At 55.6% G+C, this 16,500-nt stretch overlaps 1 protein-coding gene across 5 annotated transcripts in view; it reads right to left on the reverse strand.

The window, feature by feature from the left end:
• The window catches only part of LRP5 (LDL receptor related protein 5), a 141,880-nt gene that overhangs the window by 6,862 nt on the left and 118,518 nt on the right, over nucleotides 1-16,500 (reverse strand). For 3 of the 5 annotated variants that reach the window (XM_063670816.1, XM_063670815.1, XM_054439258.2), the window contains exons 17-21: nucleotides 13,135-13,260; nucleotides 9,015-9,251; nucleotides 5,883-5,993; nucleotides 4,202-4,438; nucleotides 2,972-3,111 (exon numbers count right to left, since the gene is read on the reverse strand). In XM_063670816.1, the coding sequence (XP_063526886.1) occupies nucleotides 2,972-3,111; nucleotides 4,202-4,438; nucleotides 5,883-5,993; nucleotides 9,015-9,251; nucleotides 13,135-13,260 (851 nt within the window). The remainder of the gene's footprint in view (nucleotides 1-2,971; nucleotides 3,112-4,201; nucleotides 4,439-5,882; nucleotides 5,994-9,014; nucleotides 9,252-13,134; nucleotides 13,261-16,500) is intronic. The other 2 variants (XM_063670817.1, XM_063670818.1) reach the window with 2 other exon arrangements.

The following is a 16,500-nucleotide window of genomic DNA, read 5'->3' on the forward strand; positions in this document are numbered from 1 at the left end:
CAGGGTGCAGGGGAAGCAGAGTAGAAGGTGGTTGTGAGTTGGACGGCCTGGCCCCACTGCCTACCAACCGAACGACCTGGGCCAGTGGTTCATGCTCAATTCTTCAGCCTCCTTTTTGCAAACAATAGCACCTCCTCCCGGAGATGGGTTACGGTAGAGTTCTAGGCAGGGTGCACACGGCAGCTGGGAGCCTCCGAAATGCTCACAACACCAGCTTTTATACATCGTTAGTAGCAAAAGGCAAGGCTCAATGTTGACTCTTCAGATGCTATCTTTCGGGCTTACGAAAACACATATGTCAGCCCAGGCGCAGTGGCTCACGCCTGTAATCCTAACACTTCGGGAGGCTGAGGCAGAAGGATCACTTTAGCTCAGGAATTCAAGACTAGCCTAGGCAATATAGTGAGGCCTCACCTCCACAAAAAATTTAAAAATTAGCCCGGCATGATGGTGCACACCTGCCGTCTGAACTACTTGAGGGGACTGAGGCAGGAGAATGGCTTGAGCCCAGGAGTTGGAGGCTGCAGTGAGCTGTGATTGTGCCACTGCACTCCCACTCGGTGACAGAGTGAGTTTGTCTCAAAAACAAACAAAGAACACCTATGTCAATCTGAATAAGGTGAAAGGATCGTTATCAGTGTCTTACTTATGATAGGCACGGAAGTCATGCAAGATGGCAGCACTGGGGGAAACCAGGCAGAGGATAAGTGGGTCTGTGCTATTTCTCTGCACGTAAATCTACAATTATCTTTTGGCTGGGAAAACAAAGGCCACGCTCTTGTATGCTTGCATACGTACAGATGACCCCTGGGGGGACAGAGAAGAAACACACTGCAGGAGACCATGCCTCCCGGGGAGTCCGGCTTGGTGTCATGGGTGGGGTCTCTTTGGACTGCAGGCTCTTCTGTAGCTTTTGAATTTTGTACCATAAACATATATTTAATAGATGCAAAATAACTTTGCTAATTTAAAAACAGCTGGCTTCATGCAGAGTTTCTTTTAAGGGCAGTAAAATGTTCTAAAATTAACTGTGGCAAGGGTTGCACACATCTGTGAATACACTAAAACCCACTGAACTGTACCCTTTTTTAAGTGGGTAAGTTGTATGGTTAAACAATAAAGTGATTTAAAAAATTAGCTGGCTGGTCAGTGCCATCTCTTATTGCCTGATTAAGATCCTCCCAGCTCCCAAGGGAGAACAGGAAAAGAGAATTCATGAGCCACCTGCTGTGTGCTCGGGGGCCCTGCTCGGGTTCCTAGCACTCCTGGCTGGTTAAGTTGGGTTGCAGCAGCAGGAGCAGGGAAGAAGGGCAGTGGGTGTTTAAACTCTCGGCTTCTGGTTCCCAGTTCCCTTTGTCCCTAAACATAGCCAGGCCCTGGGGCCTCCGGAACACTCAGTTCTTGTCCAGGAAACCAAGGAGAACCCTCTTCTGCTACTTCCTTCCCAGGGCCCACCACAGTCAGGTGCCATAAGAAGACAATACCCCAGGCCAGGCACGGTGGCTCACACCTCAGGAGGTGTGTAATCCCAGCACCTCAGGAGGCCGAGGTGGGAGGATCGCTCGAGTCCAGGAGTTTGAGACCAGCTTGGGCAATATAGTGAAACTTCGTCTCTACAAAAAATGTAAATATTAGCTGGGCATGGGGATGCATGTGTGTAGTCCTAGCTACTTAGGGGCTGAGATGGGAGGACTGCTTGAGCCTAGAAGGTAGAGGCTGCAGTGAGAGCCATGACGCCACTGCATTCCAGCCTGGGTGACAGAGCGAGACCCTGTCTCAAAAAAAAAGAAAAGAAAAAGGCCAGGTGCAGTGGCTCACGCCTGTAATCCCAGCACTTTGGGAGGCCAAGGCGGGTGGATCACCTGAGGTCGGGAGTTCAAGATCAGCCTGACCAACATGGAGAAACCCCGTCTCTACTAAAAATACAAAATTAGCTGGGCGTGGTGGCGCATGCCTGTAATCCCAGCTACTAGGGAGGCTGAGGCAGGAGAACTGCTTGAACCTGGGAGGCGGAGGTTGCAGCAGTGAGCCGAGATCACACCACTGCACTCCAGCCTGGGCAACGAAAGTGAAACTCCGTCTCAAAAAAAAAAAAAAAGGAAAAGAAAAGAAGAAGACAAGACCCCAGATGTGAGGGATACCCAGAAGGGCAGGAGGAACCAGCCCCAGCAAAGTGGGGCTCACTGGCGAGGCCCCAGAGGAAGCAGAAGGGGGCTGGACTCACCTTAGGGACATACAGCTGCAGGAACAAATGAAAAGCATACAAAGCATGTCAAGTCAGCCCCTGCTGTTTACACTCAGGGGTTTACATCCAGGCACCAAGCTCACCTTGGCATCCTGGGGCTGTGCTCCCAGAAACGGGGGTCCTCCCCAGCCAGCCCTAAGGATCCTGCAGGGCGGCGGCAGTTTATTCTCCTCACAGTCATTTCACTCAGGGCGTGGCTCAGCTGGAGCCAGCCCCTCACCCTGCCAAAAGCTCCAGGGAGTATTTTAGCCACGAAAATCACCCTGTGTTTGTCTGTCATGCACAAAACCATCCAGCTGTTTTCCAGGAAGCAGCCAGCCCTGGGTGGGAGAACAGGGTGTTTGTGGAGGGAACCCCGTGGGGAAGCTCACAGAGGGCAGACAGGCCTGGTGCAGGCGGCCGTCGATGGGCTGGGCCGTGCGGAACAGAGACGGCCGCCTGGATGCTGACGTGGCCCAACAGCCACTCTAGGAGGTGGATTTGGGTGAGATTTCGGCTCTTTATATTTTTGTGTAGTTTTCAGATTATCCACAATCAACAATGTCATTAAAGAAGGAAGCAGAAGGGTTTGGAAAGGGAAGAAAGCAAGCATGCCTCAGAGGCGGTGGCACAGCCCCCAGGAACCCGGGAAGCCTCCGGTGGCCAGCACTGATGGTGGGCGGGGCCCACAGCCCCATCCCGCCCCGCCCCTCACCGGCCCCGCCCCTCACCGGCCCCGCCCCTCACCGGCGGGTACAGCGTGGCCTTCGTGCTGGACGAGCTGCTGGACGAGGCCCCTGTGACGTGGTTCCGGTCGTAGAGGGGCACCCCGCCCCGGCCCCCCATCAGGCTCACGGAGCTCATCATGGACTTTCCGCATGCGATGCCTGGCAGGGAAGGGACGGGGGTGGTCAGGTGGCTTCGAGGCTCAGCCAAGCCGCCTCACAGACACAGGGCGCTCTCCTCTGCTCCCGCTACCCACGAGACTCAGACCAGGGCGGTGTGTCCTGCTGGAGATGTGCCCCGCTCCCTGAGCCGCAGGCCTCTCTGGCCACTACTAGAGTGAGCTCCCCGGGGCTCATCTGTGAAACGAGACACATGGTACCTCCCGCAAGGGGCCTGCGACTGGGGCTGGGAACCCAGGCGGGGTAGCACAGAGCATGCTAGAAACAGACAGGGCCCCGTTCTCTGGGGGCTGCTGCGACTGTGATGGTGCCACCACTGTGGGCTCCTAGGAGCTCTTGAGAAGCCAGATAACCCCGCTCCCCAGAGAGAATCAGGTTACATCTACACCCTGCCATCCAACAGGCTCCCAATGAGGCCGGCTTGGGGTGACAGTGGGACAGGACAGGGGAGAAGGAACTCCGGGCTGGGCAGGCAGAGGCAATCCTCAAGGTGGCCTGGAGCTGTGGGGGCACCTGCAGACCTCACAGGGACTCCACCTTCTTAGACATACCATGGTCACCCATGTGATACAAACCAGCATGGTGCAGCTCTGCGGTGCGGCTGCCCAGCCATCTACAAACACAGCCTGCGTTCCTGGTGCCTGGGCCACATAGGAATTGTAAGTGCTCAGCCACAAATCCCAACTGCACTCAAGACAAAGCTGCTGTATGGTACAGAGTGATTCCTTCAGCTCTGGAGAGAGCCCAGCTGCCCCCACATTCATTTCTAGGGGACATGAGGATTTGTGGACAACACAGCACATGTCCTACTAGAATATGAAGGTCAAGTCCAAGGAGCTTTCTCCACACCTACAGTGCCAAAGGGTGGGTTGCTACAGCCATGCAGGCCTGTGTTGAAGGATTCCGATGCCAAGCACAGGCTCAGTGGGAAAGGCTGAATGCTGTGATCGATTAGCAATGTCTGCCACATGTGCAAGAGGGCCCGGTGTAGCACATCCCTGCTCCACTCCCCAAAGCTGCCCAGACTACTCTCCTGCCTCCTCCAGGTCGTTCCATATCTCAGGCTCCTTACCTGTGAAGGGGCCATGCTGGGAACCGCCTGGGGCTATGAAATTGAGGGGCACGTGCGGGGTCCCGCTGACATACTCGTGCGGGAAGGGCCCGTTGGCCCCCGCGTAGCGCTGGCACACCACGCGCTGGCACACAAAATAGACACCACCCATGACGAAGAGGGAGAGGATGATGCCAATGACGGGCCCGATGGCACTGCTGTGGGCCGGGCTGTCGTCTGAGGGCGGCTTGGTGATTTCTGCCAGAGACAGACAGAAAGAGGTGGCCGACATTAACCCCGAAGGAATGAGCCCTCCTTGGGGGCAGACACCGTGCGCCCTGAAGGGTCTGGCTCTGCCACGGGTGGAGGGTGGGGAGAAAGTGGGGGAGCTGGGAGGCTAGGCCTGGGAAGCCTGGCCAACCTCAGGGTAACGTGGCCCTTCAGCCCGCACGGTGCACCCTCGTCCTCCTCCAACCCCGGCCCCTGTCCGACTCCCCACAGCCCTCAACACATCCCTGCCAAGGCAGCCTGGTATTCACTGCTTCGCCCAGGGCCCTCAGTGGTGGCGGAAGTGAGCGCGCCCTGGCCAGCCCGGGTGATGTGGGTGAAAGAGCAAAGCCAGGCAGCCCCTGGTGCCACCCACCAGCCACGGGAGGGGCAGGTTCGGCTGGGTGGGCTCCTTGGGCCACGCCACTGTCAAGGCTGCCCGTGGGGAAGTCTCCAGGCTCCAGACTCAACTTTGGCAAAAGCCGCATTCACTCTCCCACAGGGCCGGCCCAGTGAGGGCGTCGATGATGTCAGAGGAATTGGAGGAAGCGTGCGGGCTCTGGCGGCGAGGCCTGGCTGCGCATCAGCAGCGCCCCCACAGCTGGGGCCCACGGCACAGGCCTGTCAGACTGGGAACTTGCCCGGCAGAGGAGGCAACCCTTGGTGGCCCCCACCACTGCCTTCAGACCTCAAGCCTGACCTGTCATGAAGGTGCCAAAGGGCACAGGGAGTCCCTTGAGGAAGCCCCCTTCTCCCCCACAGACTTCTCTCCCCACTACAGCCAGAAGAGAAGAGCTCTCAGCCCAGGTCCCTCTGCAGCGAAGGAGTGGCCATGTCCCCAGACACGATGACGCATTGCTACTTCCTATCTGAACTCAGCTCCCTTCCTGCCTGAATCAGACCGCCTTTCAGGAGCCACTGCCTCTAGGAAGCCTTCCCTGACTGTCTTGGCCTCCTATCCCCTAGGCCCTATATCCATGACTGTACAGGTCATGCTATTTGAGGAGCATGTGGGATGTTGTCATGTACATGTGTGTGCACATGACATGTGTGCATATGTGAACATCACTCCTCCTCAGCCAGACAGTAAGCTGCCAGGGAACAGGACCACTGCAGCCCTCAGGGGTAATCTTGCTGCCTGACAGACGCTGCTCAGTAAGGTCCTGTGGGTGGGTGCGTGCTGCAGGCACCTGGGCACCGTCAGCCCCGCCCACTGAGGCAGACTCTGTAGCCGCCGAGCCCACAGCTCACAGTCTGTCCTCCCGGCCGCTGCCCTGGGAAAGGCTTCCCTGCCTCCCGCAAGGAGCCTCCCAGCCGCCTGAGTCTCCCACACAGCCCCCAGCCCTGCTGGAAAGGCACGTCTCCTCCCCTAGACCCCACGCTCCTGGGGGAACCCAGCCCGGACGCTCCCTCCCCATGCCAGAAGCTGGCTCACCACACATGAGCTCGTCGGAGCCATCGATACAGTCGGGGAAGGAGTCGCACTGCTGCTTGATAAGGACACACTGGCCGCTGGCACACCGGAACTGGTTGGGCAGGCAGATGGCTGCAAGGAGAGGCCACACACTCAGAGAGCCTGGAGGGTGTCCCCCAGCCCACCATGCAGGGCACAGCAACCAAGGTCTGGACTCCGAACAGAGACCAGACAGATGGAACCCTTTCCAGGACCAGCAGGGAGTGGTCTAGTGCAGTCTCCACCCACCCTCGATGACCCTGTGGCGAGGCCTATGCCACGTAGAGGAGGGACTGCCAGGGCTGAGACATCAACGCACCTCCTGCCTGCCCCCCAGGAGGTATTTGTCAGGTGCCTACTGTGGGGAGGTCTATGCCATGCAAGGAGTAATAGACCCCACCCAAGGCTCTACCAGGTTGGGGGGGGGTGCCAAGGACAGGAATGGCCACGAGGAGCCTCGCCTCCCGAGAGTGGGGGCTGTGGAAGGCAGTGGTGCCCAGCAGAGCTTGGGGGGAGGGGAGGAAGCACAACCCACTGGAGGTGCAGGCAGCCCACACGGGAGCAGCGCAAGGCCACAGACTCTGGCCAGGGAGGAAGAGCAAGCCAGGGCGCTGACGGCTGCCTCCTCCCCTCCCCAGACGCCCACCCGGAGGGAGCCATAGCCACACCTGCCCCGGAGAACTTGCTCAGTTCCCCACCTGCCCTGCCCTCGGTGTCCTGCCCTGGGAATGGGAGATAAGGGGACCCTGTCCTTGTAATGGATGGGATGATTTTCTGGTAACCAAGCAGGGAAGAAAGCTTCTGGAACAAAGCGTGGAGCCCGAGCTGGCATGAGGGCCTGCCACCAGCACCGCGGGGCACACAGGAGGAGAAGCTAGAGCGGGACGAGGGGGCTCAGATGGTTCCAATGTCTGTCCCTCCAAATCTCAACGGAAATGGGACCCTCACTGGGCGCAGTGACTCACATCTGTAATCCTGGCACTTTGGGAGGCCGAGGTAGGTGGATCACTTGAGGCCAGGAGTTTGAGACCAGCCTGGCCAACATGGTGAAACCCCATCTCTACTGAAAATACAAAAATTAGCCAGGTGTGGTGGTGGGTGCCTGTAATCCCAGCTACTCGGGAAGCTGAGGCAGGAGAATCGCTTGAACCTGGGAAGTGGAGGTTGCAGTGAGCCGAGATCGTGCCACTGCATTCCAGCCTGGGCAACAGAGCGAGATTCTGTCTCAAACAATAAATAAAATAAAATAAAATAAAACAAAACAAAATAAAATAAAATAGAATAAAATAAAATAAAATATGACCCCAAGGTTGGAGGTAGGGCCTGGTAGACAGTGTTTGGGTCATGGGAACAGATGCCTCACAAATGGCCTGGTGCCCTCTCTGCAGTAGCAAGTGGGCTGTCACTGTGAGTTCACGTGGGAGCTGGTTACTTAAAGGAGCCTGGCATCTCCTCTCAAGGTGAGGGCAAGAGGGAGAGGCTCTGTCTCTCTCTCTCTCTCCGTTGCTCCCTCTCTCACCACGTGATGCACCTGCTCCCGCTTCGACTTCCACCATGAGTCAAAGCTTCCTGAGACCTCACTAGAAGCCAAGCAGATGCGGGTGCTATACTGGTACCTACAGAAGCATGAGCCAGACAGGCCTCTTTCCTTCATAATCTACCCGGCCTCAGGTGCTCCTTCCTAGCAACGCAAAATGGACCAACACAGGGCCAATTCCTAACCACGGCTCCTGCAAGCTGAAATCACACACACAGCACATGCTGGGCCAGGGTGCGCAGGAGGGCTGGGGAAGCTCTGTCTGAGCCAGACGTGAGGTCTGGGGCTTTGAAGGCCGTAGGTCTCCAGCATAACCACTCAGTTCTCCTGCTTCTGGCATGAAAGCAGCCACAGATATTATGTAAATGAATGAATGGGCATCGCTGTTCACCAAGAAAACTTTATTTACAAAAATAGGTGGCAGGCTGGATTTGGCCCCTGGGCCCTTAGTTTACCAGCCCCTAGTCTACAGCCTCCATAAAATTCTCCAGTGGTCAATGAGCTGAAAGGACTGAACCACTGTGCCTTTATAGAAAAACATGCAGGGAGGTTACTCCCAGGCCCTCATCTTCTATGAAATGTCTGCTCTTTGTGAATGAGGATGTAGGACAGTGGCCAGACCGCATGTGAATTATCTAACAGAGCCGGTGGCTCTGGGAGAGGGAGGGCATCAACAGCTCCTTAGCAGTCCCAGGCCCGTGGTGCTGACAACATGTGGCAGGCAACCAACCAAGCAGGTCATTCATAAAAGGAAAACTCAGGCCGGGCGCGGTGGCTCACGCCTGTAATCCCAGCACTTTGGGAGGCTGAGGCGGGCGGATCACCTGAGGTCAGGAGTTCGAGACCAGCCTGGCCAACATGGTGAAACCCCGTCTCTACTAAAAATACAAAAATCAGCCGGGCATGGTGGTGCACACCTGTCATCCCAGCTACTCGGGAGGCGGAGGCAGGAGAATCGCTTGAACCCTGGAGGCAGAGGTTGCAGTGTGCCGAGGTTATACCAGGGCACTCCAGCCTGGGTGACAGAGCAAGACTGTCTCAAATAAATGAGTGAATGAATGAATGAATGAATGAATGAAAACTCAGAGGGGGCACAGAAGAGATGTGTTTCACTGTCAAGATCTAAAGGAAGATCCTGCTGGTCAGAGAGGGCCCAGGATGCCTGAGCAAATCTCTTTATACCTCCTGATTCTACATGTTGACAGAAACCACTCAGGCTTAAGCACTATCCCAGACTGGTCAGTGGAGACAGCACTGTCTTTTAGGGGGGATTTTCCAGGGTGTAAGCCATGGACCTCTGCAGCCCACCCCTGAATGTGCCTCAGGTTTCTGTGAAACTCCTGACGTGATGCAGGAAGGTGAGACAGACCCTCACAGTCTACCTTCAAGCCACACTACCTGGTGGGACAGGGACTGCAGAGTTTTCCTTGTTGGGCCTAAAAGACAGACTTGGCGATGTCCCTGCAAGCAAAGGTTTTCAGAGCCCCCACTCCTGTGAGGCCGGAGGCAGCCCCAAGCTCTGTATTCTGGAGGGCAGGGCCAGGATCTTTGCAGAGCCTTGACAGGGAGGGCCTCACCGTCACAGTCCGCCTCATCTGAGCGGTCCTGACAGTCGGCCTCACCATCGCAGCGCAGGCGCAGGTCCACACACTGGCCCCGCGCGCAGGGGAACTGGGCAGCGGAGCACACGGGGCAGCCCTCCTCGTCGCTCTGGTCGTCACACTCGGGAAAGCCGTCACAGCGCCAGGCCCCAGGGATACAGTCGATCTCCCCCGTTGCACATGCGAACTGGTCCGGGGAGCAGGTGGGCGGCTCTGGGGGAGGGACAGAGGAGAACATCACACGCAGCCCCGCCCAGCAAAACCCAGGTAATGGCGTGACCGGGCTTCAAAGCAGAAGTTGAGAGGGACTCAGCGCGGGTTCGGCATCCCTGCTGCACGGGGTGCTGCACCCGCACATACTCCATTGCTGCGGCTCCTGTGCGCCGCTCCACCTCCAGCCCCAACCCAGAAGAGAGGCTGGGAGAATACACATTCACTGCAAGAAGACATGCATCCGTATGTTTTTCAATGCAGAAGGGAAAGGGGGCTGACTGGGAATCAGAGCTTTAAGCAGCAGGCGCTACACCAAATACAGCAGAAATGCTCCGGGTGGGAAATTCAGCCCTGACTGGAGCAGTCCTTCCTCCTCCCGGCAACACACATCTGCTCAACCACGCCTGAGTGCCCACTGCGCTCTCCTCGGGACCAGAGGGGCAGAAAGCAGGTGGCCAGCAGCCACACCTGTTGCGGGTGTGGGACGGCTACAGAAGAAGGGCCAGGCCTCTGTGGTGACCAGTGTGCGCACAGCAAGGCGGGAGCCGGCAGAGGACCGGTCAGCACGTCCCAGGCGCCTGCAGAAGATGGGACAAAGCACAGGCAGGAGGGCCGAGGACACCCCGGGGGAGGGCGCTGAAGGGAGGAGGGAGAGGATCATTGGAGGGTGGAGGCCACTTCCTACGCGTGACCATGGAGGCCGTCCTGCCCCTCGGGGCTCCACGTCCTCAGTGCGGGCTGGGCATGCGGCAGCACTCAGGGAACAGCAGAGTCCCAGGGGCTGGGGACACAGACACAAAGCATGGAGGCACTGGCACAGAGAAGCCAGAGGAGCCCTCGGCTTCGAGGTGGCCCCCCATTTCCTAGGACTCCTCCCTCCCACTTTGTACAGAAAATCACAGAAAACAGAGGCTGGCCTCAGGAAGGGATGCTGGGAAACCGGCCCAGGCCTCACTGAAAGCTGAGCAAAGCCCCCGCCAAGCTGAAATCTGATCAAGGAAAAAAACATCAGTTTCAAGCTGTCATGCCGCACGCAAGCCTTTGGATGTTTGGAACCCGCAGGCCTTCCCCATGACTACTGGGCTCACCTGAGTGACAGGGACTGTGTGGCATAGGGGAGGGGGCCTGATCAAAGACGAGAGCTCTCGGGTAATAAAAGGAAGCGGCTGTCCCCGCTGGGCTTGGCCACAGGAGGACATGCCAGGGTCAGCCCACGATGGCTGAGAGAAGCCAATGACAGATGTCTGCAAGCCGTGCCTGGCCATGGGGGACATGGAGGACCGGTGGCTGGAGGCTGAGGGCGACATGGGGCAGACCTGAGATGGAGCCCAAGCCTCCCTCAGCAGTTGTGAAATCAAGCAGCCTCTCAGCCTCCCAAAGCCTCCGACCTGACTCTCAATCAGAAGTAGCCGCTGGGCACCACAAGCTCCTGTGAGCTGTAACTGGGACACTGGGGCCAGAGCCAGGGGCGCGCCCGGCTCAGGGAAGGGCTGAATGGCGGTGGTGATGGCACTGCTAGGTGACTCTGGCCGCCTCTTGCCCAGCCTGGCTCCTGCCACTATCAAAGGGTCCATGTCCGAGACCTCAGTAAGCCCCTGTCCTTCTGTGATCTCCCTGAAGAGGCCACCAGAGAATGACAAGCACCTGTGCAGTAAATACACGTCTCTCGAGCCGTGAGGAAGGGGCCTGGAGTCCCCGAGCCAGGAGGGCCAGGGCCCAGGCCAGAGTGTGGTAGATGGAAGGGCATGGCCTCTGGCATGGAGGCCCAAGGCTGCGGTTGGTGCAGCGTTCTGACGGCCCCGTCTCTTGGCCAGGGCAGTTCGGGCATCAGTGGGAGGTGCACAGACACCCTTGGGTTGCAAATCCACCTGAGCTTTTGGGCTGTAACTTGAAGAAAAGCTGCCAGGAAGCTCAGGAGGGGGACAGTCACAAAATGTCCCCTCTGCTTACGGCCAAACTCGAGGTGTGAGGCAGCACCCCGCGGTCCTACTCCCCGGGTTCCTGGGCAGAAGCCAGTCTCTCCAGGAACAAGACAAACTGCTAAAAAGAACTGACACTCCGGGTGTGGTGGCTCATGCCTGTAATCCCAGCACTTTGGGAGGCTGAGGTGGGCGGATCACCTGAGGTCAGGAGTTCAAGACCATCCTGGCCAGCATGGTGAAACCCCATCTCTACTGAAAATACAAAAATTAGCCAGGCATGGTGGCAGGCGCCTGTAATCCCAGCTACTCGGGAGGGTGAGGCAGGACAATCACTTGAACCCGGGAAGTGGAGGTTGTAGGGAGCCAAGATCACACCATTGCACTCCAGCCTGTGCGAAAAAAGCGAGACTCCATCTCAAAAAAAAAAAAAAAAAAAGGTGCAGAGCCAGCGTGTGCTGCTGTCTGTAGGATGAAGCTGAGCCCCCAGGAACTCCCACAGGAGAAAGGGAGCTGAGCAGAGCACAGAACCAACAGGATCCAAGGCCACCTGGAGGCATGGGGGCATAGGACAGAAAGCCCTGGACAGGCTTCACTGTGGTGAGGATACAGATGTTTACTTTATTACTGCTGCCACGCCCACGGCATAGCAGCTGGCATTCCTGTGCATCACGTGTCAGGGTCCAGGTGGAGTGCCCTGTTACTTCATGCCCATGACAGCTTACCAGGTAAGTGCTCTCAATTTCACAGAGGAGGAAGTGGAGGCTCAGAGAGGGTCAGGCACCAGCCAGGGTCACTCAACTGGGAAGTGACAGAGCCAGGATTTGAACCCTGGCCTCTTTGGCCCTAAAGCCCATGTTCTTCACTACCCCACTCTCTCATCACCAACACCAGGAACCCCTAGGGGGAGAAGAGGATCAAGGGTAGAAGGAGAGAAAAAGATACAACTACTAAGAGAAATAAACAAATCCACCATTAGAGTTGGAGACTGCACACCCCTGTCAATACCTGACAGCTCAAGCAGGCAGTCAGGAAGGAAGGATATAGACAACCTGATGAGCACTATCAACCAACTGGATCTAACTGATGTTTCTAGAGCTCTACCCAACAACAGCAGAATCCACATTCTTTTCAATAGTACACGGAACATTCACCAAGAATAAACCACATGATGCTGGGTGATAAAACACACCTAATGGCCTGGCACGGTGGCTCACGCCTGTAATCCCAGCACTTTGGGAGGCCGAGGCGGGTGGATCACGAGGTCAGGAGTTCAAGACCAGCCTGACCAACATGGTGCAACCCCGTCTCTACTAAAAATACAAAAATTAGCTGGGTATGGTGGCGTGCACCTGTAATCCCAGCTACTCAGGAGGCTGAGGCAAGAGGATCACTTGAACCCGGGAGGCGGAGGTTGCGGTGAGCTGAGATCGCGCCATTGCACTCCAGCCTGAGCGACAGAGCGAGACACTGTCTCAAAAACAAAACAAAGCAAAACAAAACAAAAAAACACAAAAACAACAACAACAAAAACACCAAACCCAACACATTTAAAATAACACAAATCATATAAAATAAGCGCTCAGACTACAGTGGAATTAAATTAGAAATCAGTTGCAGAGAGACAGCTGGAAAAGCCCCAACTCTTTAGAAACTAAGCAACACTTCTAAATAACACATGAGCCAAAGATGTCATCTCAGGAGAAGTGTAAAAATATTCAAACTACCTAAAAATGAAAATGTAACAAAATTTATGAGATGCAGGAAACGCAGTACTTAGAGGAAAATTCATAGCACCGAATGCACATACTAGAAAAGAAAGGAGGGCAAAGGAAGACACAATCAGCTTTGGAAACTGGATGCCACAGGGACTGTGATTTTAAAAGGATGCCAGGCAGCAGCCTAGCAGGCAGAGAATCAGGTACCTGACCATCACCCCAAAGGAGCACCTAGGTCACGCCTACCTCCACAGGTCAGCAGGTTCTGCAGGAGCACGAGGTGGACTGGGCATGAGCACCGTGGTGTCCCATCACCCTTGGCAATACAGATGTGGGAGCAGCCACCATTGTCACGGGCACATGGGTGGGCTGCTGCAAAGACAAAACAAGACAAACAGAGGTCAGGCTCTGCCTCCCACCTCAGAACCACAGCCTGGAGGGTAGGGGCCAAATGAGAACTCATGAGAACCGGCCCTCCTGCAGGCCCGGCCTCTCTGGGAGGATCCTCCCACTTATTACTCTTGACAGCCTACAGAGTCTTCCTACTGACATGGAAATTGACACACAAATAGATGCTGGAAACAGTTACAGAAGTTGCTTGACATCACAGGCCAGCCTGTCTGCACCTGCCCACTTGTCTCTCCTATTTACTTACTTTGAGACAGGGTCACACCCTGTCACCCAGGCTGGAGGGCAGTGGTGCGACCATGGCTCACTGTAGCCTTGATCTCCGTGGGTCAAACAACCCTCCTGCCTCAGCCTCTTGAGCAGCTGGGACTACAGGCATGCACCACCATGCCTGGCTTTTTTTTTTGAGACAGAGTCTCGCTCTATCGCCCAGGCTGGAGTGCAGTGGCACAATCTTGGCTCACTGCAAACTCTGCCTCCCGGGTTCATGCCATTCTCCTGCCTCAGCCTCCCGAGTAGCTGGGACTACAGGCACCTGCCACTGTGCCCAGCTAATTTTTTTTTTTTGAGACGGAGTCTCACTCTGTCGCCCAGGCTGGAACGCAGTGGCGTGGAGCGATCTTGACTCACCGCAAGCTCCGCCTCCCGGGTTCACGCCATTCTCCTGCCTCAGCCTCCCGAGCAGCTGGGACTACAGGTGCCTGCTACTATGCCTGGCTAATTTTTGTATTTTTAGTAGAGACGGGGTTTCACCGTGTTAGCCAGGATGGTCTTGATCTCTTGACCTTGTGATCTTGATGGGGTTTCACCGTGTTAGCCAAGATGGTCTCAAATCTCTTGACCTTCTGATCCACCCGCCTTGGCCTCCCAAAGTGCTGGGATTACAGGCGTGAGCCACCGCGCCCGGCCATAATTTTTTGTATTTTTAGTAGAGACGGGGTTTCACCGTGTTAGCCAGGATGGTCTTAATCGCCTGACCTCATGATCCGCCTGCCTCAGCCTCCCAAAGTGCTGGGATTACAGGTGTGAGCCACCGCGCCTGGCTTTTTTTTTTTTTTTTTTTTTTTTTTTTTTACTTTTTGTAGAAACGGGGTCTCATCATGTTGCCTAGGCTGCTTTTAAACTCCTGGGCTCAAGTGATCCTCCCGTTTCAGCCTCCTAAAGTGCTGAGATTACAGGCGTGAACTACCACACCTGGCCCTCTTCCCGTCTTTCATTGTATAAAGGGTTGGACAGTGCCCCCCAGAAAGATACACCCATGTCTTAAGGCCTAGAATCTGTAAGCATAACCTTTTTTTGGAAAAAGGGTCTTTGTAGGTTAAGGATTTCAAGACGAGGTCATCTCGGATGATTTGAGTGGGCCCTAAACCCAATGACAAACGTCCTTGTAAGAGGCAACACAGACATGAAGAAGAGGTAAAGACGCAGACACAAAGGACATGGACACATGAAGATGGGCAGAGGTTGAGGTGGCGCATCCACAAAAACGCCAGCACCCATAGCACTGGAAGGGCCAACAAACAGATCCTCCCTGGAGCCCCCAGAGGAAGCACAGCCCTCCAGCACATTGGGGGAATCCATTTCTGTTGCTTTAAGCCGTCCAGTTTGTGGTCATTTGTTACAGCAGCCGTGGGACACTAATACACATGGGAATTAAAATAACAAATGGTGCCAGGCATGGTGGCTCATGCCTGTAATCCCAGCACTTTGGGAGGCCGAGGCGGGTGGATCACGCGAGGCTAGGAGTTGAAGACCAACCTGGGCAAAATGGCGAAAACCCGTCTCTACTAAAAATACAAAAAAATTAGCCTGATATGGTGGTGGGTGCCTGTAATCCCAGTTACTTGGGAGGCTGAGGTAGGAGAATCGCTTGAACCTGGGAGGCAAAGGTTGCAGTGAGCCAAGATCGCGCCACTGCACTCCAGCCTGGGCGACAAAAACGAAACTCCGTCTCAATAAATAAATAAATAAAATAAAATAAAATAAAATAGCAAATGGACCAAGTCCCTGGGAACTCGCGTTATTCTATCCAGTTAACCAAATGTGTCCAACATCCCGACAATGAGAAGAAGAGGAGGCAGCTTGGAGGGAGAGCTGACCACTCCCAGGTGGAAGAAATGACAGAAGACACTCTGCTCCCCGCCCCACCCAGAAAAACTTCACAGTGTCCTTCCTCAGTCTCAAGGATTCAGTGTTCGGTTTTTCTGGGATAGGGTCTCTTTGTCACCACCACCCCGGCCCTTTTTTTTTTTTGAGACGGAGTCTCACTCTATTGCCTAGGCTGGAGTGCAGTGGCATAATCTCGGCTCACTGCAACTTCCGCCTCCCAGGTTCAAGTAATTCTCCCACCTCAGCCTCCCCAGTAGCTGGGAATACAGGCGCCTGCCACCACATCCAGCTAATTTTTGTATTTTTAGTAGAGACAGGATTTCACTATGTTGGGCAGGCTGGTCTCGAACTCTCAACCTCAAGTGATCAGCCCACCTTGGTCTCCCAAAGTGCTGGGATTATAGGCATGAGCCACCGAGCCCAGCCCGGTCCCTTTTTGTTTGTATTTTTTGTAGGGATGGGTTCTCACCATGTTGCCCAGGCTGGTCTCAAGTAATCCTCAGATGGTTACCATGGAGGGGAGGAAGGACTGTGGTCCCAGCTGTGGAGGCCCCTCCCCCAAGCCCTGGGACACAGCAAGGCAGTGGCAAGCAGAATCCTAAATGCCCCCGTAATTTCCCACCCCAGTCCCCAGCACGGCGTCATGACCTTATGTGGCAGAAGGGATTCTGCAGATGTGATTAAGGTTATTAATCAGCTGACTTGGAGTCTATCGAAGGGGAGGCTAATCTAATCTAAAGGTGGCTGAGCCGAATCACAGGGCCCTTTAGAAGCAGAACAAGGCTCCCCATCTGGTGGGAGGGGAGCAAGTCAGAGAGACTCAAGGTACAGGAGGGACTGATGCAGGGAGCCCCCACTGCTGAGGCAGAGGGGCCACAGGGCGAGGACCTGGGGTGGCCTCTAGGAGCTGAGAGTGGTCCCCAACCAATAACCAGAAAGAAAACAGAACCTCGATCCCACAACTGCCACCTGCTGAGTGAGCAAGGAAGCCAATTTCTCCACGGAGACTCCGCTGAGGGCCCAGCATTGCTGACACCTTGATTCTGGCCCCGTGAGACCCTGAGCAGAGAACCCAGGTGAGCCACGCTGTGCCTG

The sequence above is a fragment of the Pongo pygmaeus genome, chromosome 9 (assembly GCF_028885625.2).
Source record: "Pongo pygmaeus isolate AG05252 chromosome 9, NHGRI_mPonPyg2-v2.0_pri, whole genome shotgun sequence".
Taxonomy (NCBI): Eukaryota; Metazoa; Chordata; class Mammalia; order Primates; family Hominidae; genus Pongo; species Pongo pygmaeus.